This window comes from Neoarius graeffei, chromosome 13 (genome assembly GCF_027579695.1).
Source record: "Neoarius graeffei isolate fNeoGra1 chromosome 13, fNeoGra1.pri, whole genome shotgun sequence".
NCBI lineage: Eukaryota > Metazoa > Chordata > Actinopteri > Siluriformes > Ariidae > Neoarius > Neoarius graeffei.
The window spans coordinates 71,902,870-71,920,166 of NC_083581.1; the positions used below are offsets into that span (position 1 = coordinate 71,902,870).

Genomic DNA, 17,297 nt, shown 5'->3' on the forward strand with positions numbered 1-17,297 from the left:
TTAAATTATATTAATTTCTTATAGGCCTACTTGTATTTCCTAGAATGTAAATGTGAGGAGTGACATATAAGCTATGTGCAATGTACAATATTCTTAATATCCACTGTAGATTTTGGTAGGTGTGTTGGGTATCTCTGTAAAGCCTCAGCTGTGCATGCCGCCTGGCAACGCGCACCCTCGCTACGTGCACTAGGTGAAGGATCGGTCAGTGGAGAGCTCAGTATGTTTAATTCCCCAAGCCAATGACAAGAACTTTCGTGAGAAATAACGCGAACGTCTGCATCATGCGGGATTTGCGGGCGGGAGCAAGACAAAATATGGCAGGTGCGGGCGGGAGCGGGACTGAAAATCATAATTCTTTGCGGGAGCGGGACTGCACAATGCTGGAGCGGGACTGAAAATTCTGTCCCACGCAGACCTCTAATCAGAAATGATCCAGTCTCATACAAAATACATCAGCATTTCATTCAAATCGGTTCAAGACAATATCAGTTAAACAGCCTCAGTTAAGCACAGCAGCTCACCTACGTCTGCAGTATTGGGATGAAACACTGTATTTGTGTACATGACCAACTGAAGTTGTCTGTTCAGTGCAGACAGATGTGGACTGGAGAGTTTCACGTGCATCGTTCCTGCCCCACTTATATTGACCTCATTCACCAAGACTGCAACATCAAAGGTACCCATGGTGGCAGTTAAATTTACCTGCAGCAAACAGGGAAGTAGATTTAGGTCAACAACATTACTCTAGCAACGTTCATAACTATGATAAACACAAAGGAATGTTTTTCTAGTATACCATAAAAGGATAACATCCTGTCTTGCTTAAATTGAGTTCCTGATTAGAATCATGTTTAAAATACAGAACGACCTAATCCAAATACAAACCAAAACACAACCATTTTAAACATAGTGGAAGAACAATCAGAAAAACTTACTGAATAAACTCTGCGTGACTTAAGTTTCAGACCCAACCCTTAGAACAAGAAAAAATATATATATTTATCAGAAATCTGAATCTGCAACAAAAACTGACAAAACAAAAACCAGACACACAGCACACTTATCTATGGATTGAAAAGCAAACAAAACAGGCAGATATAAATTATTATTCTATCCACATTCACTGGATAATGAGTAATCGTGTACTCTGGCTACTCTTCTACTAGGATATCAGCTCATATACCGTGAGTAGAGAAAAACAAAATGGCGGAGCGTGTTACTGAACCAACCAAGGACAAAATTTAAAACAAACAAACAAACAAACAAAAAAAAACCTCTACTCAAAAACTAAACTCCGAAAAAGTACAAAAGCAACAAAATATGGAATGAAAGTATTTCGTCGGAAGAACGCATCTTTTTTTATTTTACAAGAATTATTATTAGAGCATTTTTCACTTATTGCTCCTGTCGTTTCGCCGGTTTGTTTACATCCTTCATCTTTAAGCATTAAATTTTTTTTTTAGTCTGGTTCAAAAGCTCAAAGGAGTTTGAAAATTACAAAACTGAAATGTCTAAGGAAGAATTAAATAAAATGTCTAAAGCTATTCTATACCTTGGCACGACAGCAAGACGGCACTTTCTACCAAAAAAAAAAAAGTCAATTCGTGCAGCCATCGATAGGTTTTTAAGAAGTTCGTCTAAGCGGAAATGATTTTGCTGGAGGTTTGTATAAAGTTATTTATTGAATATGCAAAAAAAAAAAAAAAAAAACTCCATTTCTCAAAATCCAGTGAATTTAGATTAAAAAAAATGACAGTTTTTTCATTCATTCAATCTCCTCGTACATGGCTTATAGCCAACTCGGCGCGTCTATCAGCTCATGTACAACTCGAGTTCATGGAATCACTGTTAAATATAGTTTGAGACCATGTTACATTACACATCTTCACTTCCTCCAGGAAATAAGGTACGTATTAACACCATAACACCATTTTTCCATCCAAGATGGCGCCGCAGACGGCTGCCACGTGACTTTGCTCTCTCGTACTTTCTATGTTTTTTTTTCTATACTTTCTTCTGTCTGTACTATGAAAGCTAAGTCGAACCGGAGTCAAATTCCTCGTGTGTGTAACATACCTGGAAATAAAGTGCTTCTGATTCTGATAAACATTCTGAATTAACATCCAAGTTTGCATTATGAACACACACTTTGGCTTGCAATCAATTCTTCAGTATATTAGTATAAGCACACACAGGGAAGAGACAGATCTCCATCTGCCCAAGTTATTTGGAATATAATAAGGATAAAGAACATAATGGGGCATGCCATTATAGCAAACTAATCAACATTAAAATAAGGTGATGTGAAGTGGCCCAACAAAGTTGATCATTTTGCAAAAACAGCATATCCAGAAATGATCATCCCTCTCATAAAACAGCAGTTTGACAATACAGCTATTCCAATTTTTAAATTTGTTCATGTATGACACATCACACAGGCGTAATACCACAGGTGATTGTTTTGAGACCTGGGAAACCTGGCCTCCCATAAAACGCACCAATGAAATGTTTCTATATTAAATGTACAGAGAGATCAATATTATTCATCACGCTTGATGAAATTCAGTCTCCGATATCTCACTGCATTCTCACACCGTTCATTCATTTAAAAACTGTTGCACAGCCTGAGTGAAAAATCTCCATCGAAGCTCAGCTGATAGAACCGTATTAAAATGTACAAACTCACTGGGATCCTATCCATGGAACATGCAATTACAGTGTCTTGCAAAAGTATTCATCCCCCTTGGTGTTTGTCCTGTTTCGTCGCATTACAAACTGGAATTAAAATGGATTTTTGGAGGGTTAGAACCATTTGATTTACACAATATGCCTACCACTTTAAAGGTGTTTTTTTTTTTTTTACTGTGACACAAACAATAACGGGCGGCGCGGTGGTGTAGTGGTTAGTGCAGTCGCCTCACAGCAAGAAGGTCCGGGTTCGAGCCCCGTGGCTGGCGAGGGCCTTTCTGTGCGGTGTGGGTGCAATCAGTTAATTATTGAAATTAAGTGATCAATCTCATTAAATCAGTCTCATTAAATTTGAAGGTCAATAATTAAAATGAATCAATCCCATTGAATCGTTTACTTTGACTCATTTGAATTGAACCATACCATAGAATCAGTCTCATTTGAAGTGAATCATTTAGTGAATCGTTCAATGAATCACTTAGTGAATCATTTAGTGAATCATTCAATGAATCATTTAGTGAATCATACCAATGAATCATTTAGTGAATCATACCATTAATCCTGGATAAATTACCAAACAGCTAGATTATGGTATATTTCCAAATTATTACGATCACTTACCATATTACATAAACTTATATGCACCTTTTTGAATTCGTTGAGAGATTGGGGACTTCAGATATTGTTCACACCAACAAGATGAATACACACAGCTTTGATAATAAATGGATTTATTATAACAAAGATAAAAATGGATAATCAATATATACAAATATGATATGGTGTGGGTGTGTGTGTATGGCCTAGCTTGTTGCTAGCTAAAACAAAGGAATGTTATCTAAATAGAACAAAGGATTAGCTCTGTTGCTAATGTGTGCTTGTGTGTGTGTGTGTGTGTGTGTGGGAAGGACTTGACCATGTGTTTAGCCTCGTGTAGCTAACTACACGTGGTGGAGGCCTAGATTAGCCTTGTGTTGCTAGTGTGTGTTTGTGAAAGGCCCTATGGCCTAGCTAAAGTGTGTTTGTTAGGCCTGGTGAGGCCTACTGAGCATGTGTTGCTAAAGACAAAGGAATTAGCTTTGGATGCTAATGTGTGCTAAAAGAAAGCAACCATAGGCCAATTTCACTAGCTTATAACATTACTGAATCCCCTGAAATCTTAATGTGGTCAAGATGTATAATAAGAAAACTAAATATGTTAGTAGTAAAGGAAAGTATGCACAGCCTATCTATTAAAACAACTGAGAGATTAACAAAATAAATCAACACGCTGCATGTTTTAACAGTGTAACAATAAACCTGGGTTTAAATTCACACTATTTCAATAAAAGCAAATTCCTAAGACTATCTTAATTATGCCCAAGTGCCAAAATCTTACTTAATCCTGCCTTTAGCAAGATATGAAGAAATATTCGCCGTTGTAGTTTCGGGCCTCGCCGTTGGAGCACGTGAGCCGCTCGTGATGGAGGCGTAGAGAACTTTCTGGTCCAGCGGAGCACTTGGGTGGTTCCCGTGGAAAGCAGAGGATTCTTGGTCCGAACTTCAGCGTTCGTGAGGAAAAGTCTCTGATCAGAATAAGATGCACAGCGCTTTTGAGTTAAAAAGGATTCAATCGCTTCTTAACTTTTAACTGCCTGGGCTGCAGTCGTGACGTCACTTCTAATACAAATAAACCGGTTGTAACTCCGGTTGAGTTTAAAGATCGCGCTATTCTGGACTTTTACCTTGGCCAGTGGTTAAGCACAGAATGCGCTGGATGGTGAATCTTGCAAGAAGGAAGTGTTTTCGGGTTTGAGAGCATCTCTTTTGTGCGTCTAGATTCCTTGGAATCCGGACACGAGAGACAAAGATGGAAGCGTTGTCCCATTGTTTTATGCTTCCCTGTATGCAGCGGTGACCCCGCCCCGGCGTGACGCAGGTCAACGCGGAAGTGGCCTGATGGAAATGTAGTTTCTTAGTGGAATGTACCTACAGCAGAGTTTGCATGTTCTCCCCGTGTTCGCGTGGGTTTCCTCCGGGTGCTCCGGTTTCCCCCACAGTCCAAAGACATGCAGGTTAGGTTAACTGGTGACTCTAAATTGACCGTAGGTGTGAATGCGAGTGTGAATGGTTGTCGGTGTCTGTGTGTCGGCCCTGTGATGACCTGGCGACTTGTCCAGGGTGTACCCCGCCTTTCACCCGTAGTCAGCTGGGATAGGCTCCAGCTTGCCTGCGACCCTATAGAACAGGATAAAGCGGCTAGAGATAATGAGAATGAGACAAACAATAACAGGGAGGAAGGAAGGAACGAAAGAAGGAAGGAATCTGGAGTGTGCATAGGTATTCACCTCCTTTCGTATGAAATCCCTAAATAAGAGTTGCTCCAACCAATCCACTTCATTAGCCACATAATTTGTTGATTAAGATCCACCTGTGTGCAATCAAAGTGTCACATGATGTCTGTATAAATCAACCTGTTCTGGAAAGACCCTGACTCTGCAACACTACTAAGCAAGCAACATGAAAACCAAGGAGCCTCCAAACAGGTCAGAGACAAAAGTTGTGGAGAAGTATAGATCAGGGTTGGGTTATAAAAAATATCCCAAACTTTGAATATCCCACAGAGCACCATTAAATCCATTATAGCAAAATGGAAAGAATATGGCACCACTACAAACCTGACAAGAGAAGGCCCCGCCCACCAAAACTCTCAGACCGGGCAAGGAGGGCATTAATCAGAGATGCAACAAAGACACCAAAGATAACACTGAAGGAGCTGCAAAGATCCACAGTGGAGATGGGAGTATCTGTCCGTAGGACCACTTTAAGCCGTACACTCCACAGAGCGCGGCTTTACGGAAGAGTGGCCAGAAAAAAAGCCATTGCTTAAAGAAAAAAAAAAAAAAACCCACACATTTGGAGTTTGCCCAGCAGCATGTGGCAGACTCCCCCAAAACACATGGAAGATGATTCTCTGGTCAGATGAAACGAAAATTAAACTTTTTGTCCATCATGGGAAACGCCATGTGTGGCGCAAATCGAAAACCCTGAGAACACCATTCCTACAGTGAAGCATGGTGGTGGCAGCATCATGCTGTGGGGATGTTTTTCATCTCCAGGGACAGGAAAGCTGGTCAGGACTGAAGGAAAGATGGATGGGACTAAATACTGGGCAATATTGGAGGAAAACCTGTTTGAGTCTCAATCCAATAGAGAATCTGTGGCATAACTTGACGATTGCTGTACACCAATGCAACCCATCTAACTTGAAGGAGTTGGAGCAATTTTGCCTTGAGGAATGGGCAAAAATCCCAGTGGCTAGATGTGCTAAGCTAATACAGGCATGCAAACTGGTCAGGGGTGAAAAAGGTGAGAAGGGTGCACGGACACACGGCACGTGCGCAAAAGTACATTTCGTAGTCTACGTTACAAAAAAAATTGCAACCAGTGACATCTTGAATTTAATACAGTACAAAATAACTTTCCATAAACATGTCTTAATAAGTTACTGTTGAGTGGCCGGTAAATTGTACCATTTATATGTCAGTGGCCGGTAAAGTTTGATATTTTGTGAAGTTAATTTTCACTCCTGTGTACAACACAGTGGGCTATTTACAAAAAGGTATATATTGCTGCCTGTGCTATCTAACAGACCTACCCCAGAGGACACACCTGGCCAATCCCTGTCTGTCAATTTTCTTAAAAAGACATCACCTATGTGAAATCAGGGGCGGATCTAGAAAAATATTTATGGGGTGGCAAGAGGGGGGCAGGAATTTTTGAGGAGTGGCAACGTATTATAGACGTGTATATATACTGAATTTAATCACAGTTATCACAGTTTGACAACAAATAGTATGTACACACTACAAAAGGGCATGGGCTGCCATTTACAAACTCATACAGACAAACAAACAATCTCATGCTTTTATTGTTCGCGAAGAACACACACTCTCAGATGAGGTCTATACCGTTTCTGGACAGTTTTATACTCCTCTCATCTCATCTCTAGCCGCTTTATCCTTCTACAGGGTCGCAGGCGAGCTGGAGCCTATCCCAGCTGACTACGGGCGAAAGGCGGGGTACACCCTGGACAAGTCGCCAGGTCATCACAGGGCTGACACATAGACACAGACAACCATTCACACTCACATTCACACCTACGCTCAATTTAGAGTCACCAGTTAACCTAACCTGCATGTCTTTGGACTGTGGGGGAAACCGGAGCACCCGGAGGAAACCCACGTGGACACGGGGAGAACATGCAAACTCCACACAGAAAGGCCCTCGCCGGCCCCGGGGCTCGAACCCAGGACCTTCTTGCTGTGAGGTGACAGCGCTAACCACTACACCACCGTGCCGCCCCAGTTTTATACTGTGTATGCAAAAGAACAGACACTAAAAAACAACAATAACACCACTGCTTCAAGTTCAGCATGATTTAAACCATTTACACCAGTGTCACATTTTATAGTTTTATTTTCTCACGCTTTGTAAAGGCTCACCAGTGAGCATAACATGAACTTGTCATGCCTACAACAGCTGAATGCGGCGATTTCCATGTTGCTCAGCAAAACGCTTCAGACATTTATCAAGATCTACTGCTTCTGTGCGCTTTGATTCAATGCTGAGTACAGCCAAACTTGATAGTCTCTTTTCTGTCATAGTCGACCGCAAATAAGTCTTTATGAGCCTGAGAGATGAAAAACTTCGTTCGCAGGATGCACTGCTCACAGGCAAGACAACCGCTATTTTACACAACCTGAACAACTAAAAAAAAAAAACATCTTGGTATGGGTCCAAAAACTGAGTGAACTCCATGAGAGTGGTAGGACTCTCCTGTTCCTCCTTTTTTCTGTCTAGTACTCTCCTCGTCTGATGTAACTCATGTTTAAGATCCTCAATATTTAAATCATACACTACGTTCACACTGCAGGCTGAAGTGACTCAAATCCGATTTTTTCGCCCATATGTGATCTGTATCCGATCTTTTATTGACAATATGAACGACACAGATCCGATTTTTTCAAATCCGACCCAGGCCGTTTGGATATGTGGTCCTAATTCCGATTCCTATCCGATCTTTTCATATGCGACTTCAGTCTGAACCGCCAGGTCGCATTCATCCGACTTACACGTCATCAACAAGCCACAAACGTCACTATTCTGCGCTGAAGTAGGCAGCGGGTCTCTCAAAAAAAAGTTACAACAACATGGCGCATGACATCAATGCGACTCTGCACCCACACGTTCCTTTGAACGGAGGTTGCAGTCACTACCCCGCAGAACGCCTGAGCCAAAACCCTTGCCCTCTTCCTTCTCAACCTCCTTAACATCAGGCTGTTGTGCATGTTCTGGCTCCGTCGCAACAACAACTGCATCATTGCCAGGTACTCCATGCTGGCTACTGTCATACACAGGAAACTTTAGGTTACTTCCGTAAACACTGGCCATGCTCACTGCGTGTGACATCGTCGTATCCTGCAATGCGCATGCGGAACACTTTTAGGTCGCTTTTCATTCATACTGAGGATCACATACAAGTCGCATATATTTGTTAATGTGAACGACCTCACAAAAAAATCGGATTTCACAAAAAAATCAGAATTGAGCATTAAGCCTTGCAGTGTGAACGTAGTGATAAGCTTCAGCCAATAGCAGAACAGCCTCCTCTCTCAAAAAAGTTGGACTTGATGGATTTAGTGCCTGGACACCCTGCATAATGTTACAATTCGTGTTAGAAAATATTTCTCCAAATCATGTTATCCAGAACTGGATAGTACACAGAGACACAAAAAGTGTGTTTGCTATCTGAAGGCATGTTTGGCTACTTCTTTTATTTTTGCTTGAACCCCTGCATGTGCCCCACGCATCACTGCTGCGCCATCGTAGCCCTGTCCTACAAGGTTTTTCTTGTACTCCAGCCCATGTTTCTCAAGGAAGCATATAATCTTGTCACTTAAGGTGGTGGCATCCAGGTGTTCTGCCACTTCAAACTCCAGAAAGCTTTCATGAACCACACCGTTGAAAAAATCTCAGAACAAATGACATTTGCTCTTTTTTCTGAACATCTTTAGTTTCATCAACAATAACTGAAAACTGCTTGCTCGTTTTAACTTCCTGGATGATTTCCTCTTTGACCATTGCAGCCAAGCACTCAAGTATTTCATTCTGTATTGTTTTACTTGTGTATTTTGCATTTTTAGCTTGTTGTTCAAGTCTTTTTTTAATGATGGGGTTATGATTACCCAGCAAGTCTAACAGAAAGAAAAACACCCTTTTTTTTTTCCAGAGTCAAGAGACTCCCTGTGACCCCGCTGTGCTATGTTTTCTGTGGCTGTTAGAACTAAAATTTCAGCTAATGTTTGAACGTAGTATTGATTTTAACAAAGTTATCACGTTTTTACAATATATTTATCATGTAATATAACATCACGTAATTTCATGATACGAAATTATCACGTTATTTCATGATATTTTCATGTAATAACGTGAAAACACCTTATCAAGAAATAACGTGAAAATATGGTTTAACGTCCTAGGCTAGGCTACTTCCATTAAAAGCAGACGGCCTAGCCTAGTCTACTGTAGAACTTGGGTCGAGCAAAAACATGGCTGAATCCTGAATGACTCCTATTTGTATAAATAGGGGACTACATAGGCGGCAAAACGTAGCGTTTTTCCTGCCATGGAAGTGCACTTGTATATTGAAGAGGAAGCAATTTGCATTACAGCCTTGAATGAGGATTCAAAATGGCGGCTCGGCTCAGTTTTCCCTTCCTCCTTCAGTATACAAGTGCGCTTCCATGTTTATGCAGGAGGGCTGATAGAAGTGGCGAAACATTTTACTTTTTATCGTTTCTTTCACAACTTGAATACGTTGAAACAAAAAATTATGACAAACTAACACCGCTTACACTAAAATATCGAGGGAAATTTGTAATAAAAACTTTACGGTCGGCAATTTCGACGCGGAAATTCTCGATCGGTCAGGTTACCGGAAACACCCTTTTTTTTTTTTTTTTGGCCTTACATGTATAGTTAGCTAAATAACGTTCTCCAACCTGATTTTTATCCTCTCAAAATCAGCATCGCAACTATGCTAGCACTGTTCATTCATTATAATTTCATTTCTTGATAGATAGTTAATCAGCTTTTACCTCTGTCCTCCCGTGTCTCCTTTCCTCGCGACTCCTGGCTCCCTCGCTTCGCGCCTCTCAATTTTCCAAAACAACCAATCTCTGGCGTTACCTCGTGCTGCATTCGCCGCAGTCAGACATTGGAAATTCGTGCACGTAAATGTCATATTGGCCGTAATTTTTCTTTGAATTCGTTGCTGCCAACTGGGGTGGCAGCAGGGGTGGCAAGGCTTTCTTTTAGAGTGGCATTTGCCACCCTATGCCACCCTGGTAGATCCGCCCATGGTTATTCACCCCCGAGCACGCTGGAAACTGTTCCATTGGTATGTTCAGATCCAGTCGCGAGATGAGGTTGCCAGATCTCTCTATAAAAAGGTGACACTGCGGTCTGAATCTGTGGAATATTCGTAAGCGAGGACTGGCAACCAGCAGTGGGTTGCACACCAGCTGATCAGAACTCCAATGGAAAAGAAGCGCGTGTTAGTAACTGTTTATCTCGATTGGCTGTAACCTTGTAAGTGAAATGTTTGGCAATGATAACGTTGTAGCCTGCCTACCGCCCCCCCCCCCAAAAAAAAAAAAAACCTCTTCGGATCTACACGATTCACACAAGTGACCTATTTTGGGACCAAAACGGCGAATTTCGCCGAAAGGTGAGGAGTTTGCATGTGTGTAATAGAGACATAACCCAAGAGACTTGCAGCTGGAATTGCAGCTCTACAAAAGTATTGACTTTGGGTGGGGGGGTGAATACCTATCCACACTCCAGATTTGTTTTTGGTTTTTTATCTTATTGTTTGTGTCCCAATTAAAAAATAAAAAAATAAAAAAATAAATAATTGCACCTTTAAAGTGGTAAGCATGTTGTGTAACCCCCCCCCAAAAAAAATCCATTTTAATTCTAGCTTGTAATGTGACAAAACACCAAGGGGGATGAATACTTTTGCAAGAAACTGTACACTTCAGTCTGGGACACCTACGAGTCTTCTTTTTTATAAACACCACCAACCACAAATGCTTTATAGTTACATTTAATTTTGCAAAACATCCATAAGTTATTTCCTGTCATCAGCAGTGTTCTAGCAGCTACAAACAAGTATCCGCTCACCAATTTCTTCCCCTCCCCTCCTTCTTGATGTTAATAAGGAAAAAAAAAAAAAAAGGCAGCTCGACATGCTTGACAAACAGGAAATAGTCTTTTGTTCTGAAAATGTCCCTATGATAGTAAACTTGCAAATTCCTGACACTGCAACCACCAGTGTTGAATGCTATAAATATACTGAAAGCTTACCCATTTCCATGAGAAGATCATTTTCTTTGTCCATGCTTTCTGCTTAATTATTAACCTGAGATTATGTGGGCCATCTGCCATACAACTCCCTGTGAATTCATTATTACTAACTAAACAGTTATTTATTAATATAACCCTGTTCTTTAAATTACAGCCAACACTACCATCAGAGCTGCTGTTAAAGAAAATTAATCAACGCCTTCAGCACAATCATATTTGAGAATTCAGCAGTGCTGGGGTGTAAAAACCAATGACAAATGTAATTGTGATCTCGGAATATTGTACAACATCAAAAAGTCCACAGCGTAAACACAATTCTAAGGACAAATTTAGACATAAAGCAACTTTAATTATTCATTCAGAGACAGGTTTAGAACTGCGGCTCTCACCAGGGATTAAAGTAGACTTTTTAGGCCGGACCTCGACACCCTGGATGGGGTACTGAAGAGGAACGTTTGCCTCAGCAATAAGAAGAAGGTTTGCTGCTGTACGTGACCTGTGAGTTCAAAAAAGCAGAAAGAGTACTTGTAAGCAAAATTTCAGAGCAGAACGTTCATTGTAGGAAAACGTTACATGGAATATTCTGGAAGTAGTAGAGCAGATAACAAAAGCACTACGGTAACAAGTACAATTTCATTTGCATCATCCATCCATTCGTCCCTTCCAGTGGTTTCAAAGCCCATCATGCAGGGATGCAGGCTTGGAGTGTGCTCGAGTCCAGGACTCCGACTCAAGTCCGACTCGTGCCCCGATTTTAAGGACTTGTGACTCCACTTGGACTTGAGCACTGATGACTCAGACTCGTGCATTAACTGCATTCAGACTCGTAAATTGGAGACGAGGACTGATTTTTTTTCTTTATTTTTTGTAACATGCCATAATACAGGGATGAGAGTGGGTGGTCAACAAAAAAAGCAGAAAACAAGTTGGCGCCCGAAGCCGGGGGTCTGGGAGGGATACCCCCCCCAGGAAAATTTTGAAAAATAAGGCCTTACAAACCACTTTTCCTGCAATCTGAGCTGTAGTAGATAAAAAATCTGTTGTCTTTTTTATATATTTACATGAAAATATGTTTCAAATCAATAGGAGTATTGTTTGAATTCAAAATAAAATCACATTCTACATTCAAGGGTATGGTTATAATTTATGATCAACAAAAATGACAAACTAAATTCACATTAAACGCAAGTTTTATTAATTATCAAAATGTTCATATATTAAATAAAATTTCTTAGGGAGAAAAGGTCAGTCACCCTATGTCCTCATTAGTTGCATATGATTTCAAAGTCTTTTGAAATATTTAAGTTTTCAAAACTGTCAGCATTAATTCAGATTTACTGACCATCATATACATGTTCAATGTATTAAATCAAACGAATGCTAAGTTTATGTACACTTTATACAATTATTTATAGTTCAGTCACTTCTCATTTTCATTTAATCATTTCGACGACTTCTTCAGCTTTTTGGCCAAAGACAAAAGCTTGTCTCTCTGTTTTTTTTATCAGCATCGATTTCACATACCTTTGCTTCGTCTCGCTTGTCAATTGTATTTGGCATTTTGAGTAAAAAAGCCGACACGAAAGAGAAACGTATTTTTGAAGCGCAGCGACGAAGAACATGTGCAAGTTTCGATAAAATAGAACGATGCGGGTACTTTTGTAAGAACTGTTATGATTGGCTTTTGTTCTCTCCCACACTCTTGTAAGAACTGTTATGATTGGCTATCATGCTCTCGCCAGTGATGTTTTGGCCAATTACATTGTAGAAAACACGTATTCTACCGGGAGACTTAGTGAGACTAAAGATGGCGAAACTGTAAACATGTAACATCGTCGTACGCTTGAGTATCACGAAGGAACATACCCCAACCCCCCTCAATGAAAAAAAAAAAATCTCAACGGATTTGGCATAATATCGATTTTTGCTCAGAAAAAGCGGAAATCCGCCGAAAAGCAGAAAACTCTAATCCCTGATAATAATATGGCACAAGATATTTATATCTACATTAACTTTTGTACTAATTTCGTGTAAGAGTGGTCACACCTGCATGCCTTGGCACGTGCATCACATAGACTCTCAGGTGCGCTCCGGACAGCGCGCGCACGCCAAGCGGACTCTCATGCGTGCACCGTAAACGACTCGCACCTGCACAGGATTAACACCAGAAGTCCCAGCATTTTTCTGTCTACCTAGAAGACCCACATAGGGGCCATTTGGCCCGACCGCTTTTCCCCAATACACTAATCACTCATTTTGTTATGGTAATGAGGCTGTTAGTGGCAGTTTGTGGGTTGAGGAGGTCACATTTCACACACTTCACACTTCAGTGGTGAAGTCATGTTGGCTACTTCTGTGTGAATGTGAGAATGAGGAATAAAAACACATTCTATTCTAAAATGTGAACATGTGAATGTCCCATGTGACCATAACGACTCATGTGACTGCAACAAGACAATTGTTTGATGGATAAATACCTCAGTGCACATGGACTATCGCTTCAGTTCCCTCAAGAATTTTGTGGTGAAAGAAGCTCCTCTCCAAGGAACGAAGATGCAGAGATTCAACATTCAACAGGCATTGTAAGATTTCATTTCTAAGCTGTAAGGTAACTAACAGCCACATTTCCATAACAAAATGAATGTCTACAGGGAGGACTTGGGGCCAATTGGCCCTCTTGTGGGTTTTCTAGGTAAAAAGGCCAAATGGCCCCTGTCTGGGACTTCCAGTGAGAGTAATCAGCGCACCTATATAAAAAATTATGAAAAAAACACTAACTTTGCTAAGTATTGAGTTGCATTGCCGATACATTACCGAGCCTTATTTCCTTGTTTGGTTTCCTGATCCCCGATTTCCTGTTTCTCATCTTTGATTCTGCTGAGTCTACGATAGCCTGTTTGCGTCTCGCTCGACCTATTGCCCGTTTCACCGTTTTATGATTTTGCCTGCCGTTCTGGATTGTTTACCGTTTTCACTTGTATTAATAAAACACACCTTCTGCACTTACATCCATCTCTCAACCATCTCTGACAGAATACTTCACGCTCCCTGACAAAGAGAAGCACATTCACCTGTTCATACGTCATGTTCAGGAACAAACTAATGTTAATGGTGCTGAAACAGCCACCGTCAAATGGTGCGGTTGGAATCTTGTTCCCGGACTTGACTCGAAACTTTCTTTAATGACTTGGACTTGAACACTGGGGACTCGAGAATGGACTTGGACTCAAGGTTTAGTGACTCAATTACAACACTGCAGAGATGCACAAAACTTTGGATCGTGATTTATACCCATGTGCAATTTTGAGCAGCCAATCACTACCAGAGGAACTGGACAAAACAAAGCCTTTTAGTCTGTAAACAAATAATGTACTGTACGATGGAAAGATCCATTTCCTACACCCAAAATCTACAAGTCTATAAATGAAGCATGCTCATGTATCCTATGCAGGCAACACCACAGGTACTTGCTCAGTAACGGACATCATGTAGGTACAGAAGGTAGTCGTTGGCTGTCCATCGCTAGCCATGATGACTGCTTGATTAGGATGCGCAGAAATGTAGATGGACCGCGAGGCCCATACTAGAGCAACAGAGTTGTCTGCAGCAGTGGCACGAATGGCTTGGTTGAGCAGTTGTGGAATGTTTGGTTTCGTGAACTCTCGTATACTCCTTTTAACGCTTGCCTTCAATTGCTGATACTGAGCTTTTAACTACATGTCACCATGTTGCTCTTCCAAACATCTTTGTCCCTCAGTTTCTGTCCTCCTTGTCTCATCTTTCCTCGGCTCAGTTCTCCGTAGAAAACGGCTTTGGGTAGTCGCGTGTCAGGAACGCGCCAGATGTGTCCAGCCCAACAAAGCTGGGCAGCTGTGATCAGGGTTTCCACGCTTACTGTACTGGCTCACCTGAGGACTTCTACATTGTCCTGCCATTTTATTTTGAGGATTTGACACGGGTATTCTGGAGTTGTAGCCTGGTCAGTTTCTTGAAGTGTTTATGGTAGAGCGTCATATAGCAGAGATGGTAAGACTGCGGCATTGTATACCTTCAACTTGGTGGTTCTCTTGATGTCATGACGAGACCATAGTTGCTTTTGTAATGCGCCAAAGGCTTTGGTGGCAGCTTGAATCCGGCGGTCAGCCTCCAAGTCTAATGAGCTTGTGTTGGTACGGTAATGCCCAGGTCAGATGTCAGAAAGACGCATGCTGCGACCGGTTGGGTGGTGAGTGGACGCAGGCATTTTGTGCCAAATTCTTCGTCGTGGTCAGATGTTGTAGCAGTCGAAATTGCGAAAATGTGGCTTTAAGACATCCTGTGTTACCTAGAGAGGCATCATCGTCATCAGCTCGCGCGTGTGTTTTCTGTTAGTTGAGCCATGCACCTGGCTGGAAATCAGTGTCTGTTAATGAGCTCCTTTTCTTTTCACTCCTCAACTCAAGAGTAACATTTAGGGAACGTGTGACCACTATTTTGTTCATGTAGGATAAGATAGAGCCGTTCAACCGGGCATTGTAAGGTTGAAGTGTACACAGCAAATTTTATAGTGTTAAATCAACTCACCCCTCCTAGAACTGCCACCTTATTGTGGTGGAGGGGTTTGTGTGCTTGAATGATCCTAGGAGCTATGTTGTCAGGGGCATTATGCCCCAGTTAGGGTTTCCCAAGGCAGACAGGTCCTAGGTGACAGGCCAGACCAAGAGCAGTTCACCAAAACCCCCCTATGGAGAAAAAAAAAATCCAGGACCGTGATGTCACCCGGTAGGACGCAGCCGGGGCCCCACCCTGGAGCCAGGCCCGGGGTTGGGGCTCGTATGCGAGCGCTTGGTGGCCGGGCCTTTGCCCATGGGGCCCGGCCGGGCTCAGCCCGAAGAGGTGACGTGGGCCCGACCTCCTGTGGGTTCACCACCCACAGAGGTAGCAGTAGGGGTTTGGTGCAGTGTGGATTGGGTGGCAGTCGAAGGCAGGGGCCTCGACGACCTGATCCCCAGACACAGCGACTGGCTGTTGGGACATGGAATGTCACTTCTCTGGGGGGGGAAGGAGCCTGAGCTTGTGCGGGAGGTTGAGAGGTACCGGCGAGAGATAGTCGGGCTCACCTCCATGCACAGCTTGGGCTCTGGAACCCAGCTCCTCGAGAGGGGCTGGACTTTCCACTTCTCTGGAGTCGCCCGTGGTGAGCGGCAGCGGGCTGGTGTGGGCTTGCTTATAGCTCCCCAGCTCAGCCGCCATGTGTTGGAGTTTACCCCAGTGAACGAGAGGGTCGCCTCTCTGCGCCTTCGGATTGGGGAGAGGGCTCTTGCTGTTGTTTGTGCCTATGGGCCAAATAGCAGTATAGAGTATCCGGCCTTTTTGGAGTCCCTGGGAGAGGTACTGAGGGGTGCTCAGACTGGGGACTCCATTGTGCTACTGGGGGACTTCAATGCTCACGTGGGTGACGACAGTGACACCTGGAGGGGCGTGGTTGGGAGGAACGGCTTCCCCGATCTGAACCCGAGTGGTGTTTTGTTATTGGACTTCTGTGCTAGTCACGGTTTGTCCATAACGAACACCATGTTCGAGCATAGGGGTGTCCATAAGTGCACGTGGCACCAGGACACCTTAGGTCAGAGGTCGATGATCGACTTTGTAGTCGTTTCATCTGATCTCCGGCCCTATGTCTTGGACACTCGGGTGAAGAGAGGGGCTGAGCTGTCAACTGATCACCACCTGGTGGTGAGTTGGATCCGCTGGCGGAGGAGGAAGCTGGACAGACCTGGCAGGCCCAAACGTATGGTGAGGGTCTGCTGGGAACATCTGGCCGAGCACTCTGTTGGGGAGGTCTTTAACTCCCACCTCCGGGAGAGCTTTTCCCAGCTTCCGAGGGAGGCGGGGGACATTGAGTCTGAGTGGACCATGTTCTCTACCTCCATTGTGGACGCAGCTGTTCGGAGCTGTGGCCGCAAGGTCTCCGGTGCCTGTCGTGGCGGCAATCCCCGAACCTGGTGGTGGACACCGGAAGTAAGGGATGCCGTCAAACTGAAGGAGTCCTATCGGGCCATGTTGACCTCCGGGACTCCTGAGGCAGCCGACGGGTATCGGCAGGCCAGGCGTGCTGCAGCTCGGGCAGTTGCGGAAGCAAAAACTTGGAACTGGGAGGAGTTCGGGGAGGCCATGGAGAAGGACTATCTGTCGGCCTCGAAGAAATTCTGGCAAAC

At 43.0% G+C, this 17,297-nt stretch overlaps 1 protein-coding gene across 3 annotated transcripts in view; it reads right to left on the reverse strand.

The window, feature by feature from the left end:
• b4galnt1a (beta-1,4-N-acetyl-galactosaminyl transferase 1a) overlaps positions 1-17,297 on the reverse strand; it is a 60,032-nt gene that overhangs the window by 15,936 nt on the left and 26,799 nt on the right. For all 3 annotated transcript variants that reach the window (XM_060938481.1, XM_060938480.1, XM_060938479.1), the window contains 3 exons: positions 11,490-11,596; positions 939-976; positions 525-705 (listed from right to left, as the gene is read on the reverse strand). In XM_060938481.1, coding sequence (XP_060794464.1) covers positions 525-705; positions 939-976; positions 11,490-11,596 — 326 coding nt within the window. The remainder of the gene's footprint in view (positions 1-524; positions 706-938; positions 977-11,489; positions 11,597-17,297) is intronic.